Here is a 20,926-nt window from a genome sequence, read left to right on the forward strand (position 1 = left end):
AGTTTGCTGGCTGAGGGATTCTGGGAGTTGAAGTCCACAAGTCTTAAAGTGGCCAAGGTTGGAGACCCCTGCTTTGCTGGCTGAGGGATTCTGGGAGTTGAAGTCCACAAGTCTTAAAGTGGCCAAGGTTGGAGACCCCCCGCAGTTTGCTGGCTGAGGGATTCTGGGAGTTGAAGTCCACAAGTCCTAAAGTGGCCAAGGTTAGAGACCCCTGCTCCAAATTACAACTATTCATTTTGTGACTGTTTCAAAGTTACAACGATACTGAAAAAGTGACTTTTGACCGTTTTTCACACACTGACCCTTACAGCATCCCCGTGTTCATGTGATCAAAATTCAGAGGCTTGGCAACTGGCATGTACTTATGACGGTTGTATGTCCGCAGGTCATGTGATCCCCTTGATCGCAGCCTTTTCTGACAAGCAAAGCCAAAGGGGAACCTTTTTAACTTTAATTTTAACACCTGCAGTGATTCACTTAACAACAGCAGCTAGAAAGTTTGTGAAAAGGGGCAAAATTCACTTGACCCATGTCTCGCTTAGCAACAGAAATTTTGGGCTTTGATCATGGTCACAATTCGAGGATTTACCTGTGGTGATTATTTTATTCATCAAAAACCACCCGAGGCTTTCTAGGTGGGTGCTACATACATGCCAGTTGCTAAGCAGCCACGGGGTGGGGATGCTGCAATGGTCGTAAGTGTGAAAAATGGTCACAACTGACTTTTTTTCCCCAGTGCCAAATGAATGGTTGTAAGTCGAGGACTAACCTGTCCTTAACAATCCATTTTACATGGTGTAAAGTCGGGGCTGCTCGGTAACCACTCCCGAAGGGAAAGGGTAAGGAAAGAGGAGTAAAGAAGGAAGAAAATAGGTAGGGAGGTAGGTAGGTAGGAAAGAAGGGAGGGAGAAGAAAGGATAGGAGGAGAAGAAGGAGGAGAAGATGGAGAGTTAGAAAGGATGGTAGTGAGAAGTGGGGAAGAGGAGGGGAAGTGGGAAAGCGAGGAGAAGGATGGTGGGGAAAGTTGAAGAAGGATGAGAAGGGTAGAAAGGATTAAGGGAGGGAGTGGCGGTCCAGCAGCCCTGATGGAGTATAATTTGAGTATAGGATCGATTGCTGGATAAGTGATTGTATTGTACACTGGTCAAATTGTGGGAATTATTATTGAAAATAAAAAATTTTGCCCTGGGGGAAAAAAAATCCATTTTAATATATTTAACAGCTCCTTTGCCTTAAATATGTGGCATTATGAGCTTCGGTGGTGCAGTAGTTAGAATGCGGTACTGCAGGCTATTTCTGCTGCCTGCCGGCTGCCTGCAATTTGGCAATTCAAATCCCATCAGGCTCAAGGTCGACTCAGCCTTCCATCCTTCCGAGGTAGGTAAAATGAGGACTCAGATTGTTGGGGGCAAGAGGCCGACTCTGCAAACCGCTTAGAGAGGGCTGTAAAAGCACTGTGAAACTCTATATAAATCTAAGTGCTATTGCAGATTAACTCTGCCCACTGCCAGCAGTTTGATCCCGATTGGCTCAAGGTTGACTCAACCTTCCGTCCTTCCAAAGGTGGTAAAATGAGGGCGCAAAATTGTTGGGGGCAAGAGGCTGACTCTCTAAACCGCTTAGAGAGGGTTGTGAAGCACTGTAAAGTGGTATATAAGTCTAAGTGCCATTGCTATTGCAGATTAACTCTGCCCACTGCCCGCAGTTTGATCCAGATTGGCTTAAGGATGATTCCGCCTTCCGTCCTTCCGAGGTGGGTAAAATGAGGACCCAAAATTGTTGGGGGCAAGATGCTGACTCTGTAAACCGCTTAGAGAGGGGCTGTAAAGCACCGTGAAGCGGTCTATAAATCTTAACCGCTATTGCTATTGCTAACTGGCATTCCTCAACATACCTACCGCTTGCAAATATTTGAACGGTCACTAAACGAACGGTTAGAAGTCAAGGGCTGCTTGCAAGAGACAACTTCTGTCCTTTCCATTTCAGGCTGAAAGAATCGGAGAAGATTTCAAAGGGCCAGCGATTCACCATATGGCTTATTGACATGTAAGGTTCCCTTCTTTCTTGAGCTCCCTGTTTCATTCTTGCTATCTTTCTTCTCCTTCTCCTCCCCCCTATCCCCGCCATTGTCTTTCAGGGCAATCAACTCTTTTTCTAAGCAAAGGCATCGACTCCACTTCCCAGATTCATTGGCTACTATTTGGGGTTCGCAAAACTGCCTTTGGGCCAGTGAAGTCTTTCCAAAGACAGATATATGCAGAGGAGTATATATATATTTTTAATAATATTTTTTTTAACAAAAAAGAACCACAATACATAACATACATTGACATAAAGCATATATTCCTTCTTTACATCAGCTTTGTTTCCTTATTCTTCTCACATTTACATCCTTATTCCCCCTCTTGTTTCTTTTAATTGTACTTTTCTTTTTTGTCCCATTCTCTCTTGTTTCTTTTTGTCTTCTGTCCTGTCTATCCTTCTAACTATTCATTTTCTTTCATACATTGCCATTTTATATACATATATATATATATCTGAGGTTTTCGCGGGTGTTTGTATGTAGGTCTTTGGTTATTCGGGTTTTCTCCCGCGTAAAATTGGAAGTGTCTTGGCGACGTTTCGACGAAGTCTCATTCGTCATCTTCAGGCTTCAGCTTCGTGCTGAAGCACGAAGCTGAAGCCTGAAGATGACGAATGAGACTTCGTCGAAACGTCGCCAAGACACTTCCAATTTTACGCGGGAGAAAACCCGAATAACCAAAGACCTACATATATATATATATATATAAGCTTTTCACCTTTTTTCATCATCTAGTATTTCTAGTCTCTGGCCAGTTATACAATTTGTTCCATACTATGTAATATTCCAACTCTTCTTTTTCTTTTAACTCCTTTGTTAGTTTGTCCATCTCAGCACATTCCAAGATTTTGTTTATCACTTCCTCCTCTGTTGGTATATTCTCGTTTTTCCATTTCTGTGCGTAGGCTATTCTGGCAGCTGTTATTAGAGGTAGAATTAGGTATCCCATTTCCTTTCTACATTTCGTGTGAAATATTCCCAACAGGAAGGTCTCTGGTCTCCAGTCTATATGTTGATTAGTTATTTCTTCCAGCCACTTTTTAATTTTAACCCAGAATTTTTTCCGCTGTTGGGCATGTCCACCATGTATGGTAATATGTTCCATATATCTTTTTATTTTATTTATTTATTTATTTATTTATTTATTTAGATTTTTATACCGCCCTTCTCCCGAAGGACTCGGGGCGGTTCACAGCCAGATAAAATAAACAATAATATTACAATATAAATACTATTAAAATACAATTAAAAAACTTATTCAATTGGTCAGGATTAAAAAATTTAAAATGATAAAACCCATATAAAATTAAAAACCATATAAATCTAAAATCCTATGCCAGTCCTGCGCAAAATAACAAATAGGTCTTCAGCTCGCAGCGAAAGGTCCGAAGGTCAGAAAGTTGGCGTAGTCCTGTGGGGAGATCATTCCAGAGGGTAGGGGCCCCCACAGAGAAGGCCCGTCCCCTGGGGGTCGCCAGCCGACATTGCCTGGCCAATGGCACCCTGAGGAGTCCCTCTCTGTGAGAGCGCACGGGTCGGTGGGAGGCATTCGGTATCAGTAGGCAGTCCCGTAGATAACCCGGCCCTAAGCCATGGATCGTTTTAAAGACAGTAACCAAAACCTTGAAGCGCACCCGAAAGGCCACAGGCAGCCTGTGTAGCCTGCGCAGGAGTGGTGTCACATGGGAGCCACGAGGGGCTCCCTCTATCACCCGCGCAGCTGCATTCTGAACTAACTGGAGCCTCCGGATGCTCTTCAAGGGAAGCCCCATGTAGAGAGTATTGCAGTAATCCAAGCGAGATGTCACGAGCGCATGAGTGACCGTGCATAGGGCATCCCGGTCTAGGAAGGGGCGCAACTGGCGGACCAGGCGAACCTGGTAAAAAGCTCTCCTGGAGACGGCCGTCAAATGATCATCAAAAGACAGCCGTCCATCCAGGAGAACGCCCAAGTTGCGCACCCTTTCCATTGGGGCCAATGACTTGCCCCCAACAGTCAGCCGCGGCTGCAACTTCCAACATAACTTCCACTTCCACGCTTCCAACATAATGTGGAGCTATTCGGGTACATCTGAGCAAGCCTTGCAGGTGGAAGGTGCCATCCGTAAAACATTTTCAGCTGGTTTTCCTTGAATGCCGCTGACATTGTCATTTTTATATTTGTTTTCCACAGTTTTTCCCATTTCTCCAATTCTATATTGTATCCGATATTTCTGTTTATTATTTTTATTTTTATCCTGCCTTTATTATTTTTAAAGACCTCGCGGTGGAGAACATAGCCAAACACACATTCCTCCCCCTATTTGCCCCACAATAACAACAACTGTGTGAGGAGGGTTGGACTGAGAGAGAGAGAAAGGCCCAAAGATACCCAGCCGGCTTTCATGCTAAGGTGTGACTAGAACTCACAATCTCCTGGTGATTGGCTTAGAGTCACCCAGTGGTTTTCATGCCTATGGGGAGATTAGAACTCACCACCTCCTGGTGATTGATCCCAAGTCACCCAGCTGCTCTTTCATTCCTAAATCGGGACTAGAACTCACAATCACCCAATGACTGGCCCAAAGTCACCCAGTGGCTTGCATGTCTAAGACAGGACTAGAACTTACTGTCTCCTGATGATTGGCTCAAAGTTACTCAGCTGGCTTTCATGCCTAAAACAGGACTAGAACTCATCCTCTCCTGCTTTCTAGCCTGGTGCTTTAACCACCAGACCAAACTGTCTCTCCTTTCTGCCCATCTTTTGAAAGTGTCACACTGCTCCATCTTGGCTGCATCTGCTATCAGAGATTAACTCAACCTGTGACATGCCCAAAGACTCCATTCCTGCTCACAAACCATGTTTATGATGAAAGATAGGCCAAGTGGAAACCGACTTTCTCCAGGGTCTGTTAACAACGGATGGGCAAGGCTTTTTTCTTCACGAAACCACGTAACATCTGACTCGATAAAATTCCTCTTAACATTTTTTTAAAGTGTTCTTTGTCGTCTTGCATTAATCTGCGGACACCATGCTACTGATAACAGTTATTTCAATGGGCGGACGCGTCTGTGGAGGTCAAAAAAGTCAAAATGGCAGCTGCAGTTATTTTTTTTTTTTAATATAAATAATACAAACATAGTATTTATTTATTTATTTATTTGATTTTTATACCGCCCTTCTCCCGAAGGACTCAGGGCAGTGTACAGGCAACAATAAAATACAAAAACACCACAATATACAATTTAAAATACGAATTAAAAAACTTATTATAATTAGCCTAGAACCTTAAAATTTATAAAACCAAACCCCATTTAAAATTAGTAGAAAATTTAAAATCGATAAAATTTATGTAATTTAAAATTTAAAATATAAAATTTAAAATTTAGGCCAGCCCCGCGCGAATAAAAAGGTATGTCTTCAGTACACATACATCTAAATACAAAAAAAGAAAGAAGAAGAAAAAAAAACACAAATATTACAGTGCACCTCCACGCCCTGGAGACCATTTTACCCCCTTATATTTCTTTTCTATAACAAATAAAAGATATCTCTATCTGTCTGTCTGTCTGTCTGGGGTGAAATGCTCCTGGTTCAGACCGGATCGCCCCATCCGGTAGCGATGGGTGGTTCAGAGAATCGGTAGTGAAAATTCCTGGGGCCCCTCCCCATGCCCAGCTGAGCCGCGTGATCATCAGAGGTTTTTTGGGGTTTTTTTACTTCTAAAAGCATTTTTTCTTCGGCCGAAAGAATGCTTTTAAAAGTAAAAAAAAAGCCTCTGATGATCGTGCAGCTCAGCTGGGATCGTCAGAGGCTTTTAAAACCTCTTTGGCTGAAGAGGTTGTAGAAAAAATGCTTTTAAAAGGCTCATCTGGCGATCCCAGCTGAGTTGCCTGATCGTCTGAGGCTTTTTTTTTCTTTTAAAGGCAAAAAAATGCTTTTTTTAAAAAAGAAAAGCCTCTGACGATCAGGCAACTCAGCTGGGATCGTCAGAGGAGCCTTTTAAAAGCATTTTTTTCTACAACCTCTTTGGCCGAAGAGGTTGTAGAAAAAATACTTTTAAAAGTAAAAAAAAAAATTGGCCATGCCCACCCAGTCACACCACCAAGCCACGCCCACAGAACCGGTAGTAACAAATTTTACATTTCATCTCTGAGATATAGATGGATGGATGGATGGATGGATGGATGGATGGATGGATGGGTGGGTGGGTAGGTGGATGGATACAGAAATAGATAGATAGATAGATAGATAGATAGATAGATAGATAGATAGATAGATAGATAGATAGATAGATAGATAGATAGATAGGGATGGATGGATGGATGGATGGATGGATGGATGGATGGATGGATGGATAGATATGGATGAATAGAGAGATAGAGATGGATGGATAGATAGATGGATAGACGATAGAGAGAGAGAGATGGATGGATGGATGGGTGGATGGATACAGAGATAGATAGATAGATAGATAGATAGATAGATAGATAGATAGATAGATAGATAGATAGATAGATAGATAGATAGATAGATAGATCTATTCCAATTGTGCCCTTATCCTCTCCAAAACAACATATATTCTTCAGTAGGTTTATTCCCTTTGCCTTCCACCAACACTGATTTTATAAAATCCCTCCCATATTTCAGTTGTTTGCTTTGATCATCCCTTTTTTAAATTTACCTTCTGTTGTTAATTTATCGTTTGTTGCCGTGCTCCAGCTTTCATTATACCACTCATTTCTTCGAATATCCCAGTTTCGTCCCCAATGTTTAGCCATCACTAATCTAGCTGCCATGATCAAATATGCGATCAATTGCTTTTATGTTTAATTTATATCCCATTTTTTCCACCAGCAACAGTAATGCAGGCAGCTGCAGTTATGATGCCAGCAAAAAATGGAGCTGGAATTGGCTCACAGCCGCCATGTTGTCTTTTTTGGATCCCAGTGCATTATATTAACATTTTAAAGGGCTATTTTAAGGGGAAAATTCGCTTGCAGTTATTTTTGAGGGAAAGGACAGTTGGCGGTGGAACATGTATTAATAATCTCCTCTTTGCCATGTTTGCAGATTATTAATGAGGAAAACCTTATTTGATCACCTCACTGCTCGAGGAATTCAGGTATTCGGTATTATTATTATTATTATTTTTTTACAAAATATCTGTAAATATCTCGACTTGACTTGTACAGGCCATTCTCGACTTAGGACCACCTGGATAGTCCTCGACTTGCGACCACAATTGAACCCAACATTTCTGTTGCTCAGTGAAATGTGTGTTAAGTGGGTTTTGCCCCGTTTTACAACATTTCCTGCCTCAGTCGTTGTTAAGCGAATCACTCAAGTTGTTCATCACAGTTGTTAAGCGAATCACTGAAGTTAGTCACTTGGTCGTTAAGTGAATCTGTCTTCCCCATTGACTTTCCTTTGTCAGAAGGCCGCAAGAGGGCGTCACGTGACCTTGGCACACAACAACGGTCATAAATATGAAACCACTTCCCAAGCACCTGGATTTTTTGATCACGTGACTACGAAGATGCTGCAACGGTCATAAGTGTGAAAAACGCTTTCACACTTATGACCGTCACACTTGTAAGTCACTTTCTTCAGCCCGTTGCAACTTCCAACGGTCACTAAATGAGCGGTTGTAAGTCGAGGACTACCTGTAATTGGGGCCAGGATTCCCCTTAGTAAGCTAAGCGGCCGTTAAGGGAGTCGCACATAGTGGGACGACCATTTTTGCCACGGTTGTTAAGCAAATCGCTGCAGTTGTTAAGGGAGTCATGCAGTCATTAAGTGAATCCGCTTCCCTTTGCCTTTGCTTGTGGGAAGGTCGCAAATGGGGGTCGCGTGACGTCAGGCCCTGCAACTTTTGTGCACGCACGCCGGTTGCCGAGTGTCTGAACTTTGATCATGTTAACTAGGGATGCTGTGGGGGTCGTAAGTGTGAGGACAGGTCGTAAGCCACTTTTTTCAGGGCTGTGGTCACTTCGAATGGCCGCTAAATGAATGAATGGACTGTAACCCTGTAATAACTTTTGGCTGCTGAGCGTAAGAGATCAGGCCTCTCCCACGCCCTGTTCGGTCTGCGCTGAGAGAAAAGGCCTCCTTTTTAGTCAGCATTAAAACTAAATTTAAAAAAAATAATATTTGTATCTCAGGGTTCAACAGGGGATTTATCCAATGGACAGAAAGACTTTTGCGGAGTCCTTGGTGCTCCCTGAGCTGGGTTTTTTTCTTGCAGACGTTTCATGACCCAACTAGGCAATATCATCAGTGTTACAAGGGACTATGGGGTTTGCTCTCTGTTTCTATATAGGAGGTTTACCCTGTCCGTCTTCATGTCCCTTGATTGTTGGTGGATAGATAGATGGAAGGAGAGAGGGTCCTTGGTGCTCTCTGAGCTGGGCTGTTTTCTTGCAGACGTTTCATGACCCAGCTAGGTAACACCATCAGTGCCAGAAAGGACTGTGGGGTTTGCTCTCTCATTATATATAGGTTTACCTATAGGACAGGAGGTTTACCTGTCCATGTTGGTGGAAGTATCTCTTGATTGTTTACGGATGGATGGAAGGAAGGAAGGGAGGGAGGGAGGGAGGGAGGGAGGAAGGAGAGAAGGTCCTTGGTTCTCTTTGAGCCTAGTTGTTTTCTTGCAGAAGTTTCATTACCCAACTAGGTAACATTATCAGTGCTAGAAAGAGGGAGGAGGAGAATTGGTGTTTTCTGAGCCTGGTTGCTTTATTGCAAACGTTTCATTACCCAGCTAGGTAACATTATCAGTGCTACGAAGGGGAAGGAGGAGGAGAATTGTGGGGTCCGTGGTGCTCTCTGAGCCTGGTTGTTTTCCTGCAGACGTTTCATGACCCACCTTGGTAACACCATCAGTGCCAGAAGGGACTGTGCGGTGTCTCTCGTAATGTTATAGCACTGATCATACTACCTAGTTGGTAACATCTGCAGGAAAACCATCAAGCTCTGAGAGCACCAAGGATCCTATTGCAACTAAATTCTGAAGAAATGCAGGCAGCCCTTGACTTACAACAATTCGTTTAGTGACCGTTTGAAGTTACAACGGCACTGAAAAAAACTGACTGATTAGCAAAATTTAAACGGTTGCCAACTGACTCATATTTAAGACTCTTGCAGTATCCTGGAGTCGCGTGATCCCCTTTTGCGACCGTCCGACAAGCAAAGTCAGTGTTGGAGCCAGATTCACTTCACAGTTGGGTTATTACCTAATCAACGGCAGTCGTAAAATGGGACAAAACTCACTTAACGAATTTCTCACTGAGCAGCGCAAATTCCACGCTACATTGTGGTCGTAAGTCGAGGACCACCTCTACCGACCCATGCATTTCCTCTCTTGTCGAGCGCTTATGAAGGTAGAGCCAACCTCTTGTTTAAAGGCTTCCAGCGACGGAGAACCGAGTATTTCATGTGGCAGGCTGTTCCGCCGGCTGACGGCTTATAAAATCAGGATTCCCAGCCTAAAATTCTTTCCTTTCTGCTGAAACCCACCAGTTCTGGTTCCCTCCCTCTGTTTCCTTGACCCCAGAGGTCATTTTGTCCTCCTTCAAACAACCTCCTTCAAGGCCGAATTGTCTGCAGGTTGTTCTGTTTTTGTGTGCAGGTTGTTCTATTTGGTTTACTCCGCTGAGGCCAAAGCAAAGTCTTGGACGGATCGACAGTCTGTCGTCCCTGAACCTAATCCACCCACCCGAGTTACCAAAGGTCGCTGGAAAGCCAGTTTTACTTACGGGATTCACTGCCACTTTCTGGTGGACCAGAAACCTTTGATTCTTTTCCCCAGAAAATGTCAGTTACTATCCAGATTTTGCCTTTCAAGGGAATTTAAGCACTCTTTAAGTAGGGAAAAAGAAAGGGACGGGGTGGGAATTGCAATCTGCATTCAAGGAGATTACAGGGAGTCCTCGATTTACGACCGCAAAGGAGCCCAAAATTTATGTGGCTAAACGAGACACTTGCGAAGTGGGTTTTGGCCCATTTTACCACCTTTTTTGCCACCGTTGTGAACTGAATGGCTGCAGTTGTTAAGTTAGTGAAGTAAGACGGTTGTTAAGTGAATCTGGCTTCCCCATTGACCTTGATCGTCAGAAGGTCACAACAGGCGATCACTGCAACCGTCATAAATATGAGCCAATTGCCGTAACAATAGAATAACAGAGATGGAAGGGACCTTGGAGGTCTTCTAGTCCAACCCCGTGCATGGGTAGGAAATCCCTCTATCATTTCAGGCAAATGGTTGTTCAATCCCTCCAGTAATGGAGTACCTATAACTTCTGGAGGCAAGTAGTTCCACTGGTTAATTGTTCTCACTGTCAGGAAATTTCTCCTTAGTTCTAAGGTTGCTTCTCTCCTTGATTAGCTTCCACCCATTGCTTCTTGTCCTGCCTTCAAGTGCTTTGGCGAATATTTATTTATTTATTTATTTATTTATTATTTAAATTTTTATACCGCCCTTCTCCCGAAGGACTCAGGGCGGTTTACAGCCAGATAAAATAAACATTCCTATTACAAAATAAATACTATTAAAATACCACTAAAAAACTTATTCAATTTGGCCGCAATTAAAATTTAGCAAATAATAAAACCCATTTAAAACCCATTAAAAACCCATCGATAAAACCCAATTAAAAACCCATAAAAAGCTAACCCAGTCCAGCGCAAATAAATAAGTGAGTTTTGAGCTCATGAAAGGTTCGGAGGTCCGGAAGTTGACGAAGTCCTGGGGAGTTCGTTCCAGAGGGCGGAGCCCCACAGAAGGCCCTTCCCTGGGTGTCGCCAGGCGACACTGTCGCGCCGGCGGCACCCTGAGGAGTCCCTCTCTGTGAGAGCGCACGGTCGGTGAGAGGTATTCGGTAGCAGCAGGCGGTCCCGTAAGTAACCCGGCCCTATGCCATGGGCGCTTTAAAGGCGTTCACCAATACCTTGAAGCGCACCGGAAGGCCACAGGTAGCCAGTGCAGCCTCGCAGGATAGGTGTCACTCGGGAGCCACGAGGGCTCCTCTATCACCAGCAGCTGCATTCTGGACCAACTGCAGCCTCGGATGCCCTTCAAGGGAGCCCCATGTAGAGAGCATTGCAGTAGTCAGGCGAGGCGTCACAAGGGCGTGAGTGACTGTGCACAAGGCATCCCGGTCTAGAAAGGCGCAACTGGCGCACCAGGCGAACCTGGTGGAAAGCTCTCCTGGAGGCGGCCGTCAAGTGATCTTCAAAAGACAGCCGTGCATCCAGGAGAACGCCCAAATTGCGCACCCTCTCCATCGGGGCCAATGACTCGCTCCCGACAGTCAGCCGCGGACTCAGCTGGCTGTACCGGGGTGCCGGCATCCCCAGCCACTCCGTCTTGGAGGATTGAGCTTGAGCCTGTTTCTCCCCATCCAGACCCGTCGGCTTCTAAACACCGGGACAGCACTTGATAGCTTCATTGGGGTGGCCGGTGTGGAAAAGTACAGCTGGGTGTCATCAGCGTACAGCTGGTACCTCACACGAAGCCACTGATGATCTCACCCAGCGGCTTCATATAGATGTTGAACAGAAGGCGAGAGAATCGGCCCTGCGGCACCCACAAGTGAGGTGCCGCGGGTCGACCTCTGCCCGTCAACACCGTCTGCGACCGGTCGGAGAGATAGGAGGAGAACCACCGATAAACGGTGCCTCCCACTCCCAATCCCTCCAACCGGCGCAGCAGGATACCATGGTCGATGGTATCGAAAGCCGCTGAGAGGTCTAATAGGACCAGGGCAGAGGAATAACCCCTATCCCTGGCCCTCCAGAGATCATCCACCAACGCGACCAAAGCCGTCTCAGTGCTGTAACCGGGTCGGAAGCCGGACTGGAACGGGTCCAGATAGACAGTTTCCTCCAGGTGCAGGGGAAACTGATATGCCACCATACTCTCTACAACCTTCGCCGGAGACCGGACGATAATTACCCAAAACAGCCGGGTCCAGGGAAGGCTTCTTGAGGAGGGGCCTCACCACCGCCTCTTTCAAGGCGGCCGGAAAGACTCCCTCCAACAAGGAAGCACTCGTAAGCCCCTGGAGCCAGCCTCGTGTCACCTCCTGAGTGGCCAGCACCAGCCAGGAGGGGCACGGGTCCAGTAAACACGTGGTGGCATTCAATCTACCCAGCAACCTGTCCATGTCCTCGGGAGTCACAGGGTCAAACTCATCCCAAACAACATCACCAAGACCGCCCTCAGATACCCCGTCTGAATCGCCACAATTTTGGTCCAGACCGTCCCTAAGCTGAACGATTTTATCGTATAGATAACCGTTAAACTCCTCAGCACGTCCCCACAACGGGTCATCCCGCTCCCCCTGGTGAAGGAGGGAGCGGGTCACCCGGAACAGGGCAGCTGGGCGGTTATCTGCCGACGCAATGAGGGAGGAGGCGTAGGAACGCCTCGCTTCCCTCAGTGCCACTAGGTAGGTCCTAGTATAGGATCTAACTAGTGTCCGATCAGCCTCTGAACGGCTGGACCTCCAGGAACTCTCTAGGCGTCTTCTCCGGCGTTTCATCCCCCTCCGCTCCTCGGAGAACCAAGGGGGCGGTTGGGATCTGCGCCGGGTCAGAGGCCGCAAAGGCACGACACGGTCCAAGGCCCCGGCCGCAGCCCGTTCCCAGGCTGCAGCTAGTTCCTCTGCCGTGCCGTGAGCCAGACCCTCAGGAAGTGGCCCAAGCTCCGTCCGAAACCTCTCTGGGTCCATCAGGCGCCTGGGACGGTACCATCGTAATGGTTCCGTCTCCCTGCGGTGTTGGGTAGCGGTCAGAAAGTCCAGGCGAAGGAGAGAGTGATCTGACCATGACAAAGGTTCAATGACTATTTCCTTTAAGTCCAGATCTCTCGACCACTGACCAGAGACAAAAATCAGGTCCAGTGTGCCTCCCCCGATAGCTTGACTCCCTCTTCTTTGGGGCAGCCCCTTGAATATTGGAAGACTGCTGTCATGTCACCCCCTAGTCCCTGTCAAATTCGGTTCCCACGACCAATAGGGCTGCTGCCTGGATCATAAGTGTGAAAAACGGCCATAAGTCACTTTTTTCAGGTCTGTTGTGACTTTGAAAGGTCACTAAATAAAAGGTTGTAAGTCGAGGACTGCCTGAGAAAAGTGCACGTAGTCCTCAGCTTACAACCGTTTATTTAGTGACCGTTCAAAGTTACAAACGGCACTGAAAAAAAGTGACACGATCGTTTTTCACACTTAACGACCTTTGCAGCGACCTTTGCACACTTAACGAGTGTTTGCACACTTAACGAGCTTTGCTGGCTGAGGAACTCTGGGAGTTGAAGTCCACAAGTCTTAAAGGGACCAAGGTCGGAGACCCCTGATTTAAATCACTAGTAAAAAGGCTTGATTTACATCAACTCGATATAAATCATAATTTTGAAAGAGCCACTGTCATCTCTGTCCCACAGCGGCTCCTCTTATCCGCTGTTGACTCACCGATTGTCCCATTCGCTTTATGTTGTGTCTTGCCCGCCCTCAGAGCAGCCGGGGCCTTCTTACCTGCTCCCGAACACTGAGGAATGTATGCCTCCCGGCCCAAGTCCTGGCTCCATGCCCACACAAACTGCAGAAGAAGGAGCATCTCCCTGCCCCAGCCCTGACTCCATGCCCAGGCAAACGGAGCAGCTAGACCCCTCCCCCTCCTCCACAGCAGGTGAGCCTGAGGAGGGTTTACTCCCAACAACAGCTGATTGGAGTAATCCTCGCATCAGAAGACTGGATAGGCGGAGGCAACAGAAGGAAGGGAGGGGCAGGCCTTAATGAGTGCTGAGTCATGGAGCCACACCCCATGGCCTATATAAAGGATCTACTTTCTGGCAGTCTCTGAGTCAGGCAAAAGTCGAACTTATCTTGCTGAAGTCACTTACTGGTCTCCTGCCTGCTCTGAGGACTTTGCTAGGACTTTGGGCAGAGCTGCAGAGGCAAGCCTGATTCGGATTTCCCTGACCCAGCCGTCAGCGGAGGAGTGGGACACGACACTTTAATGGGACGGCTAGTGATGCGGCCGGGACACAACAAAGTGAAGGACATGGCGGGCAGCAGGTGAGTGGATGCCCGCTAACAGGCGCTGCTGCCACGATGGATCTGAAATGACAGGCGCTCTTTAATATTACATTTATAAGCTGCTAAGGTTTCACTTTCGTTTTTACTGCTTGCCCTTCCTCCTCACACTTAGAGTCCGGTGGTACAAATGCATTTCTCTCAGGGGTCGGCTGCTGAGGGTTCGGGAGAACCTTTAGCTAAGATTCTGTGCAGTTCGGAGAACTCCCAATTCCCACGCCTGGCTGGCCCTGCCCACCTCGCCCCTCTCAGGAATCCCAGCGCTGCCCGTTTTGGATGTAGGGAAGTGCAGGGCGTCTGCGGTGGCTCGGGGAGGCCGAAAAATGGGCCTACCCATTTCTGGCCTCCACAGGGCCTTCGGAGCCTGGGGAGGCCGTTTTTGCCCTCCCGGAAGCTTGAAAAAAGCTTCCGGAGCCCAGGGACGGCCAAAACACCCCCTCCTCCGCCATGGTGCAGAAGACTGACTAGGCCACGCCCACCATGGCCATGGCCACCCAGCAGCCTGGCAGGGAACCCCTTGCTAAAATTTTTGAAGCCCACCCCTGATTTCTCTTCAAACAATCATACAATTTGTAGTGTACATAGATTTGCAAAACGATGGGATAAAGGGATATACCCCCAACTTTATTTTATGATTTCTCTCTTGGTTACTGTGAAATTGTGTGAGTGCATCGATGCAGTGCACGTTATCTCACCTTTGCTTGGAATCATGTGAATGAGTTTACCAAAAATGTAAATATTGTGGAATATACAGCCTTGTGCTACATAGCTAAGCTCTACTTCATGCTGAATAAACTAAATTACTAATGTATCTTAAATAGAAAACTATCTTCAGCTAGATTTTTACTCCAAAAGCATTTTATTAAAATAAAATTGATTTTTTAAAAATCTGATTTAAATTTTTAAAAAATCGTCTTTTTTTAAAAATCGATTTTTATCCATCCTGCTTTGGGCTCAATTGTTGTCGTAAGTCGAGGACTAATCTGTATAATAAATCAATAAATAGTCCATACATAATGTATGTGAACTAAAGCAGTTGTTCCCATGAGCTGCGAGATTTCCTCTGGGAAGGTTGTGTCAGTTTTGGAAGGCAATTTTCTTTTTGCTTAACTGCCAAATATTTTAGCTGGGGAAGTTGGGAGGGGGGTTGTTGTTGGAGCGGTAGAAAGTTAGTCATAATAACATTCCCTTTTCAAGGACATCCTGCGTCTGATGTAGACTGCCTGAAGATTGTATCCAATTGAGTGTGAAGAGCTGATTGGACAATGTGATGAACTTGTGGGTGTGGGGGAGGGCTGTGAACTGTCAACTGGGTGTGGAAAACCTGGAAGCTTTCAGTTTCGGGTTTTCCCAGCTGTGCCAACATGACATCTCTAATAAATTAGAACTTTGAGGAACCTCAAGCCTCAGAGCTTTATTTCGTTGGGGGTGTTCCTTTGGAACCCTGAGAGGTTGAAGCGAGGTTGAAAAAGCATTTGGGGGGGATTTCAGAAGAAAGTGAGATGATGACGTCCAGCTGTTTCCTTCAGGTCTACATCTGGGTGCTGAATGAAGACCAGGAATACAAGCGAGCCTTCGACCTGGGGGCCACCGGCGTGATGACCGACTATCCCACCAAGTTGAAGGAATTCCTCCACAACTATCCGGCGTGAAGCCGGGGCAGAGCCACCGCCACCGCCGTCATCGCTTCTTCAGAGTAGAGATCGGAAGAGACCCAACCGAACCCAAGGAGAGGATCCACTCTTCCATTTGAGCTTTTTTCAGCAAACGTCCACCCGCCGTCACACAATACAACCCGACAACTTGGTTTCGATGACCCTCGTTCTTAAAATGTCACGCCACGCCATGCCGCCGTATTCATTAACGGCCCTCGATGGCGGGGTTGACTCTCTCACTCTCCTCCTTTGTAAATAGCTTGGTTTGAGTGGTCACCTCCTCACCCTAGAGACCTGGGGCCCCTTGGCGAGGCCACGTGAAAAACTGGGGGGGGACGGACGGATGACATGACCTCTTGGCGTGTCCACCGAAGTCTTTCCAGCTACGCCCTTGAGGTTGAAAGACGTGCGATGACTCCCCCCACCCTCCCCGAACTTCTTTGTGATTTGAACGCAGCACCTGAGACAACCACTTTAAATAGGGGGCCCATGGCCAGTAAAGTCCTCCATGGATATATCAGGGGTGGCTTCCTGTGGTGAACAACTATTGTTGTTGTGTTGTCGTTGAATTTTTAGCTGTGCCTAGCGAGTTAGGGCAGGATCTCCCAAGCACTCATAACATTATTAGACCAGGGGTGTCCAATCTGTGGCAACTTTTTAAGACCGATGGAACTTCAACTCCCAGAATTCCAGCATACTGACCGAGGGATTCTGGGAGTTGAAGTCCACCGGTCTTAAAAGTTGCAAAGACCAGACAGCCTTCCATTAGAGACTTCCTACGTCTGTGTGCTTGTTCTAATCTCAGATCTAGAATGGCCACTTGGCCACTTGAAGATGGGTGGACTTCAGCTCCCAGAATTCTAAGATGCTGGCTGAGGGATTCTGGGAGTTGGAGTCCATCCATCTTCAAATGGCCAAGGTTGAGAAACCCACGAATCTCGAACGTGGCAATAGTTTTGCAATTAGTTGCATCTGTTGGGTCAGGATTGTTTGCCTAATTTATTGTACAAGGGCCAGGCCATAATAGCTGCCCCATACCTCTATATGTCAGTCAAGTGTTTTAAAAACAAATTCTATTGTCATGAGCCAGGACGGAAAAGACGTTTAATAACGGGGAAATTTGGATATTAGTGCAAGAGATAAACAGATATTATTTTTTAATTTTTTTGTCGTTGTTTTCTTCCTTGTTGACAAATCCGAATAGATATATAGATATATATGGCCTGCCTCTTAATGTGAATAGATCTTGCCAACGTGGCTGGCAATCCATCCCAGATCAAACTTTTTCAGCATTTTTTTTTTTCAAATTAGCACTCTTTGTGGCCAGTCTAGAAATACCACTGCCTTTCGTATTGCCGGAGATTACAGCTGCTTAAATAGGAACGTTGTCCTAGAAAACTTTGGCACCAGTGTTGAAAATACCTGCTTTGCCAAATGTCCTTCGGTTACTTGATCTCTTGTTGTTTGCAAGGGGCATTTGGTGTGCCGGCGGGTCAGCTGGAATTTAGTTTACTGTTGTTGTTTTTTGTTAAGGTGACTTTTTTTTTTTTAAAGGGGAAGCGGAGCCCCGAGTACAGGACGAACGTGCCCTAAAAATCTGGGAGGGGGGGAAAAATGTCTCTTTTTTTTTTTAGAAAAAGGAATGTAGATTTTGTACTCTGCTTCTCTGTAGCCATTCCTGAGCTTGGCTTTTAATCTGTACTACAACCTATGTAGCAGTTTTGGGATTAGAGCATTAAAAAGGAAAAAAAAAAACCTTTCACCATCCATGTGCCGAAATTTGGTTGCCTTTCTTCAAACGCGCTCTTCAAAAACCTTCTCCCCCATGTCAAAGATTTCCTTCCTCTCTCTGATTTTTCTGCTATCAAAGTACAGTTTGGAAGTTAACAACCGCAACTGAGCCCCGGAATTTTGGTAGAACAGGTGGTCCTCGACTTGCAACAGTTCATTTAGTGACCGTTCAAAGTTATGACGGCACCAAAAAAAGTGACCCCTGACCGTTTGTTTTTTTTAGTTACCACATTAGCAGAATACCCATGTTCATGTGCTCAGAATTCAGATGCTTGGCAACTGGTTCATACTTGCGACCGTTGCCGTGTCCCAGGATTATGGGATCTCCTTTTGCAACCTGACAAGCAAAGTCAATGGGGAAGCCAAATTTCCCACTTAATTTTTATTTTTTTATTTTTTATTTTGAATTTATATCCCACCCTTCTCCGAAGACTCAGGGCGGCTTACACCCTTAACACCCTGTGTTAAGCAATAGTCTTCATCCATTTGTATATTATATGGCCGGGATAGCTCAGGCAGTAGAGAAGCCTGTTATTAGAACACAGAGCCTGCAATTACTGCAGGTTTGAGCCCGGCCCAAGGTTGACTCAGCCTTCCACCCTTTAAGAGGTAGGTAAGGTAGGTAAAATGAGGACCCAGATTGTTGGGGGGGCAATAAGTTGACTTTGTAAAAAAAATATATAAATAGAATGAGACTATTGCCTTATACATTGTAAGCCGCCCTGAGTCTTCGGAAAAGGGCGGGGTATAAATGTAAACAACAACAAAAAAAAGTTAACTTTTATTGCCCCCAACAATCTGGGTCCTCATTTTACCTACCTTATAAAGGATGGAAGGCTGAGTCGACCTTGGGCCTGGTGGGACTTGAACCTGCAGTAACTGCAAGCAGCTGTGTTAATAACAGACAGACTTAGTCTGCTGAGCCGCCAGAGGCCCTAATCACCGGGTTACTAAATAACTGCAGTGATTCACTTAACAACTGTGGCAAGAAAAATCGTAAAATGGGGCAAAACTCACTTAACAATTTTTCTCTTAAACAACAGAAATGTTGGGCTCAATAGTTGCCGTTAAGTCGAGGACTGCCTGTAAATCATTGTGGTCGTTAAGCGGGACCCCACGTGACTGGATTGAATTTTAGGATTGGTTTACAAAAAGGATAAAGCGAATCACCGTGGTCATTGAGCGTATCATGTAGTCATTAAGCAAAACCACGGGATTAACTAAATACCCTGCAACTGTCATAAGTACAAGTCAGTTGCCAAGCATCTGAATTTTGTTCACGTGACCGCGGGGATGCTGCAACAGTTGTGTGAAAAATGGTCATAAGTCACTGTTTCCAGTGTCGTCGTAACGCCAAACAGTCACTAAACGAACTGTTGTAAGTCAAAGACTACCTGTATGTGATCTTCAAAGGGAAAAATAACCTGCTTTCCCAAGAGAGTTCTACATTCTCCACAGGTAGTCCTCGTTTACTAGCGATCATCAGTACCAGGAATTGCATCCTTAAATGGTACGGTCATAAAGCCATAACGTCCGTGTCCCAGTTGACATTGTTCAGCAAATCCTGTAAAATCCTGCAGTCCCATGGTCCCATTTTTGACTTCCTGCTGCCTTTCCCAGTGACTTCACTTATCGGAAGCCAGCAAGGAAGGTCCCAACGGGTGATCATGTGACCACAAGATGCTTGCAATGTCGTAATTGCAAGCACTCAAATCACAATCACGTTATTGCTAGGATGAAGTCCCGAGAACCGTTGTAAGTACCCCTCGTTCAGAGCTGTGTCGTAACTTTGGTCACCGTACGAGCGGACATGGAGCGAAGACTACTCATAAAAAGTTCAGTTGAGTTCCAAGCTAGCAGTCTCTCCAGGTGCTGTTAGAAGATGATTAAATGGTGGCTTGGATCAGAGATGGGCCTATTTTTTTCCCCTCAACCGTTTGAGGAATGTCACTTTGTCTTGGTCTCGTTAAGAGTTGCCCCAACAGGGTTAACGCTACGGGAATTGAGCTTTCCCTCACACGGAAAAGGTAATGAAAGACAGATTCAATTTAGAAAGGAAAAACATATCCCTTGACTTCTCTGCTCCAACTGGCAAAGCCCAGTTCATCATTAGCTTAGATTGCAGGATGTTCTCTTTGGGTCTATGACAATTTGCCAACTTGCCATGATACCAACTTGCCATGGCAATCTCACCACGACCAACTTGTCATGGCCAACTTGCCGCGGGACAATTCACTGTGGGACAAGAGTTACACTAATATCAAAGAAATGGTGGAATAGAATCATGAAAGAAAGAATGCAAAAGGAGGAACAGAATAAAATGTGAATGGCATAATTAAAATATTTATTTATTTTGAATAATGAAATTGAATTGTTCAATAGTCCTGCGGTGAGTTGTCCCACACAGTGAGGTGGTCGTCACAAGTTGCCCCATTCTGGTTCTCTTTAGTAGATTTGGATAAATCCATGTAGGCAGTCCTCAACTTATGACCACAATTGGGAGAACCGGAAGCGTCGTGGCGATACTGGCTGGAAAATAGTGAAGCACCAACGAGCGTCATAAAAATCCAGCCAGACAAACCGCTGTTGGAGTCTTTGGACTGGAACCGACTTGGAGGGACAGGAAAGAAAGTGAGGTGCCTCGGAAGACCAAGAGGAACAGGCAAGTTCCTCAAAGGGTTGGAGGCAGCTCTTTGATCCAGCGGTGGGGGCGGCGGCCATTGAAACGACCGCTACAAGCTGGGGCAACCGGACTAAAATTTGTGCAGGAGCGGTGATTGAATGGAATATTGTTACTGAGTGAGTGATTGGCCAACTCACAGGTAAGTAGAAAACTCTAAAGCTTAAAAGAGGTCCCAACCTTAAATAAACGGCTAATTGGCACTTGGGAATTCAAAGTGAAGAAAATAAAACAAAGAGGAACTTTAAAATTAAAGCCCTAAAAAAAGGAAAACTTTCTACCTAGATTTAAAATTGGATTTGGAAGGAATTAAAAACAATATAGGAAAAAGAAAACTGAGGGAAAGCATTCTTTAAAACAAAAGGAATTAATAGAAGAAGAAAGTATTGTCTTTGTGGATTTACAATTTGATATTTTATAATAATAATAACAACAGAGTTGGAAGGGACCTTGGAGGTCTTCTAGTCCAACCCCCTACCCAGGCAGGAAACCCTACACCATTTCAGACAAATGGTTTTGTTGCCTGGGGATTTGTGGATTGGAAAGAGACATCTGCTGGTGGAAAAGTATTGCAATAAGTGTTTTAAAGACTGAAAGAACAAAGGATTCAGACTATCGTGCAAAGTTTTTGTTTAAACA

General features: G+C 45.6%; 1 protein-coding gene across 7 annotated transcripts in view; it reads left to right on the forward strand.

Moving 5' to 3' along the window:
- The window catches only part of GDPD1 (glycerophosphodiester phosphodiesterase domain containing 1), a 73,989-nt gene extending 53,624 nt beyond the window's left edge, over nucleotides 1-20,365 (forward strand). For 5 of the 7 annotated variants that reach the window (XM_058164082.1, XM_058164088.1, XM_058164083.1 and 2 more), the window contains 4 exons: nucleotides 1,682-1,753; nucleotides 1,987-2,046; nucleotides 7,137-7,188; nucleotides 15,691-20,365. In XM_058164082.1, coding sequence (XP_058020065.1) covers nucleotides 1,682-1,753; nucleotides 1,987-2,046; nucleotides 7,137-7,188; nucleotides 15,691-15,813 — 307 coding nt within the window. In that variant the 3' untranslated portion in view covers nucleotides 15,814-20,365. The remainder of the gene's footprint in view (nucleotides 1-1,681; nucleotides 1,754-1,986; nucleotides 2,047-7,136; nucleotides 7,189-15,690) is intronic. The other 2 variants (XM_058164089.1, XM_058164086.1) reach the window with 1 other exon arrangement.
- The last annotated feature ends 561 nt before the right edge of the window (nucleotides 20,366-20,926 follow it).

The sequence above is a fragment of the Ahaetulla prasina genome, chromosome 1 (assembly GCF_028640845.1).
Source record: "Ahaetulla prasina isolate Xishuangbanna chromosome 1, ASM2864084v1, whole genome shotgun sequence".
Lineage (NCBI taxonomy): Eukaryota > Metazoa > Chordata > Lepidosauria > Squamata > Colubridae > Ahaetulla > Ahaetulla prasina.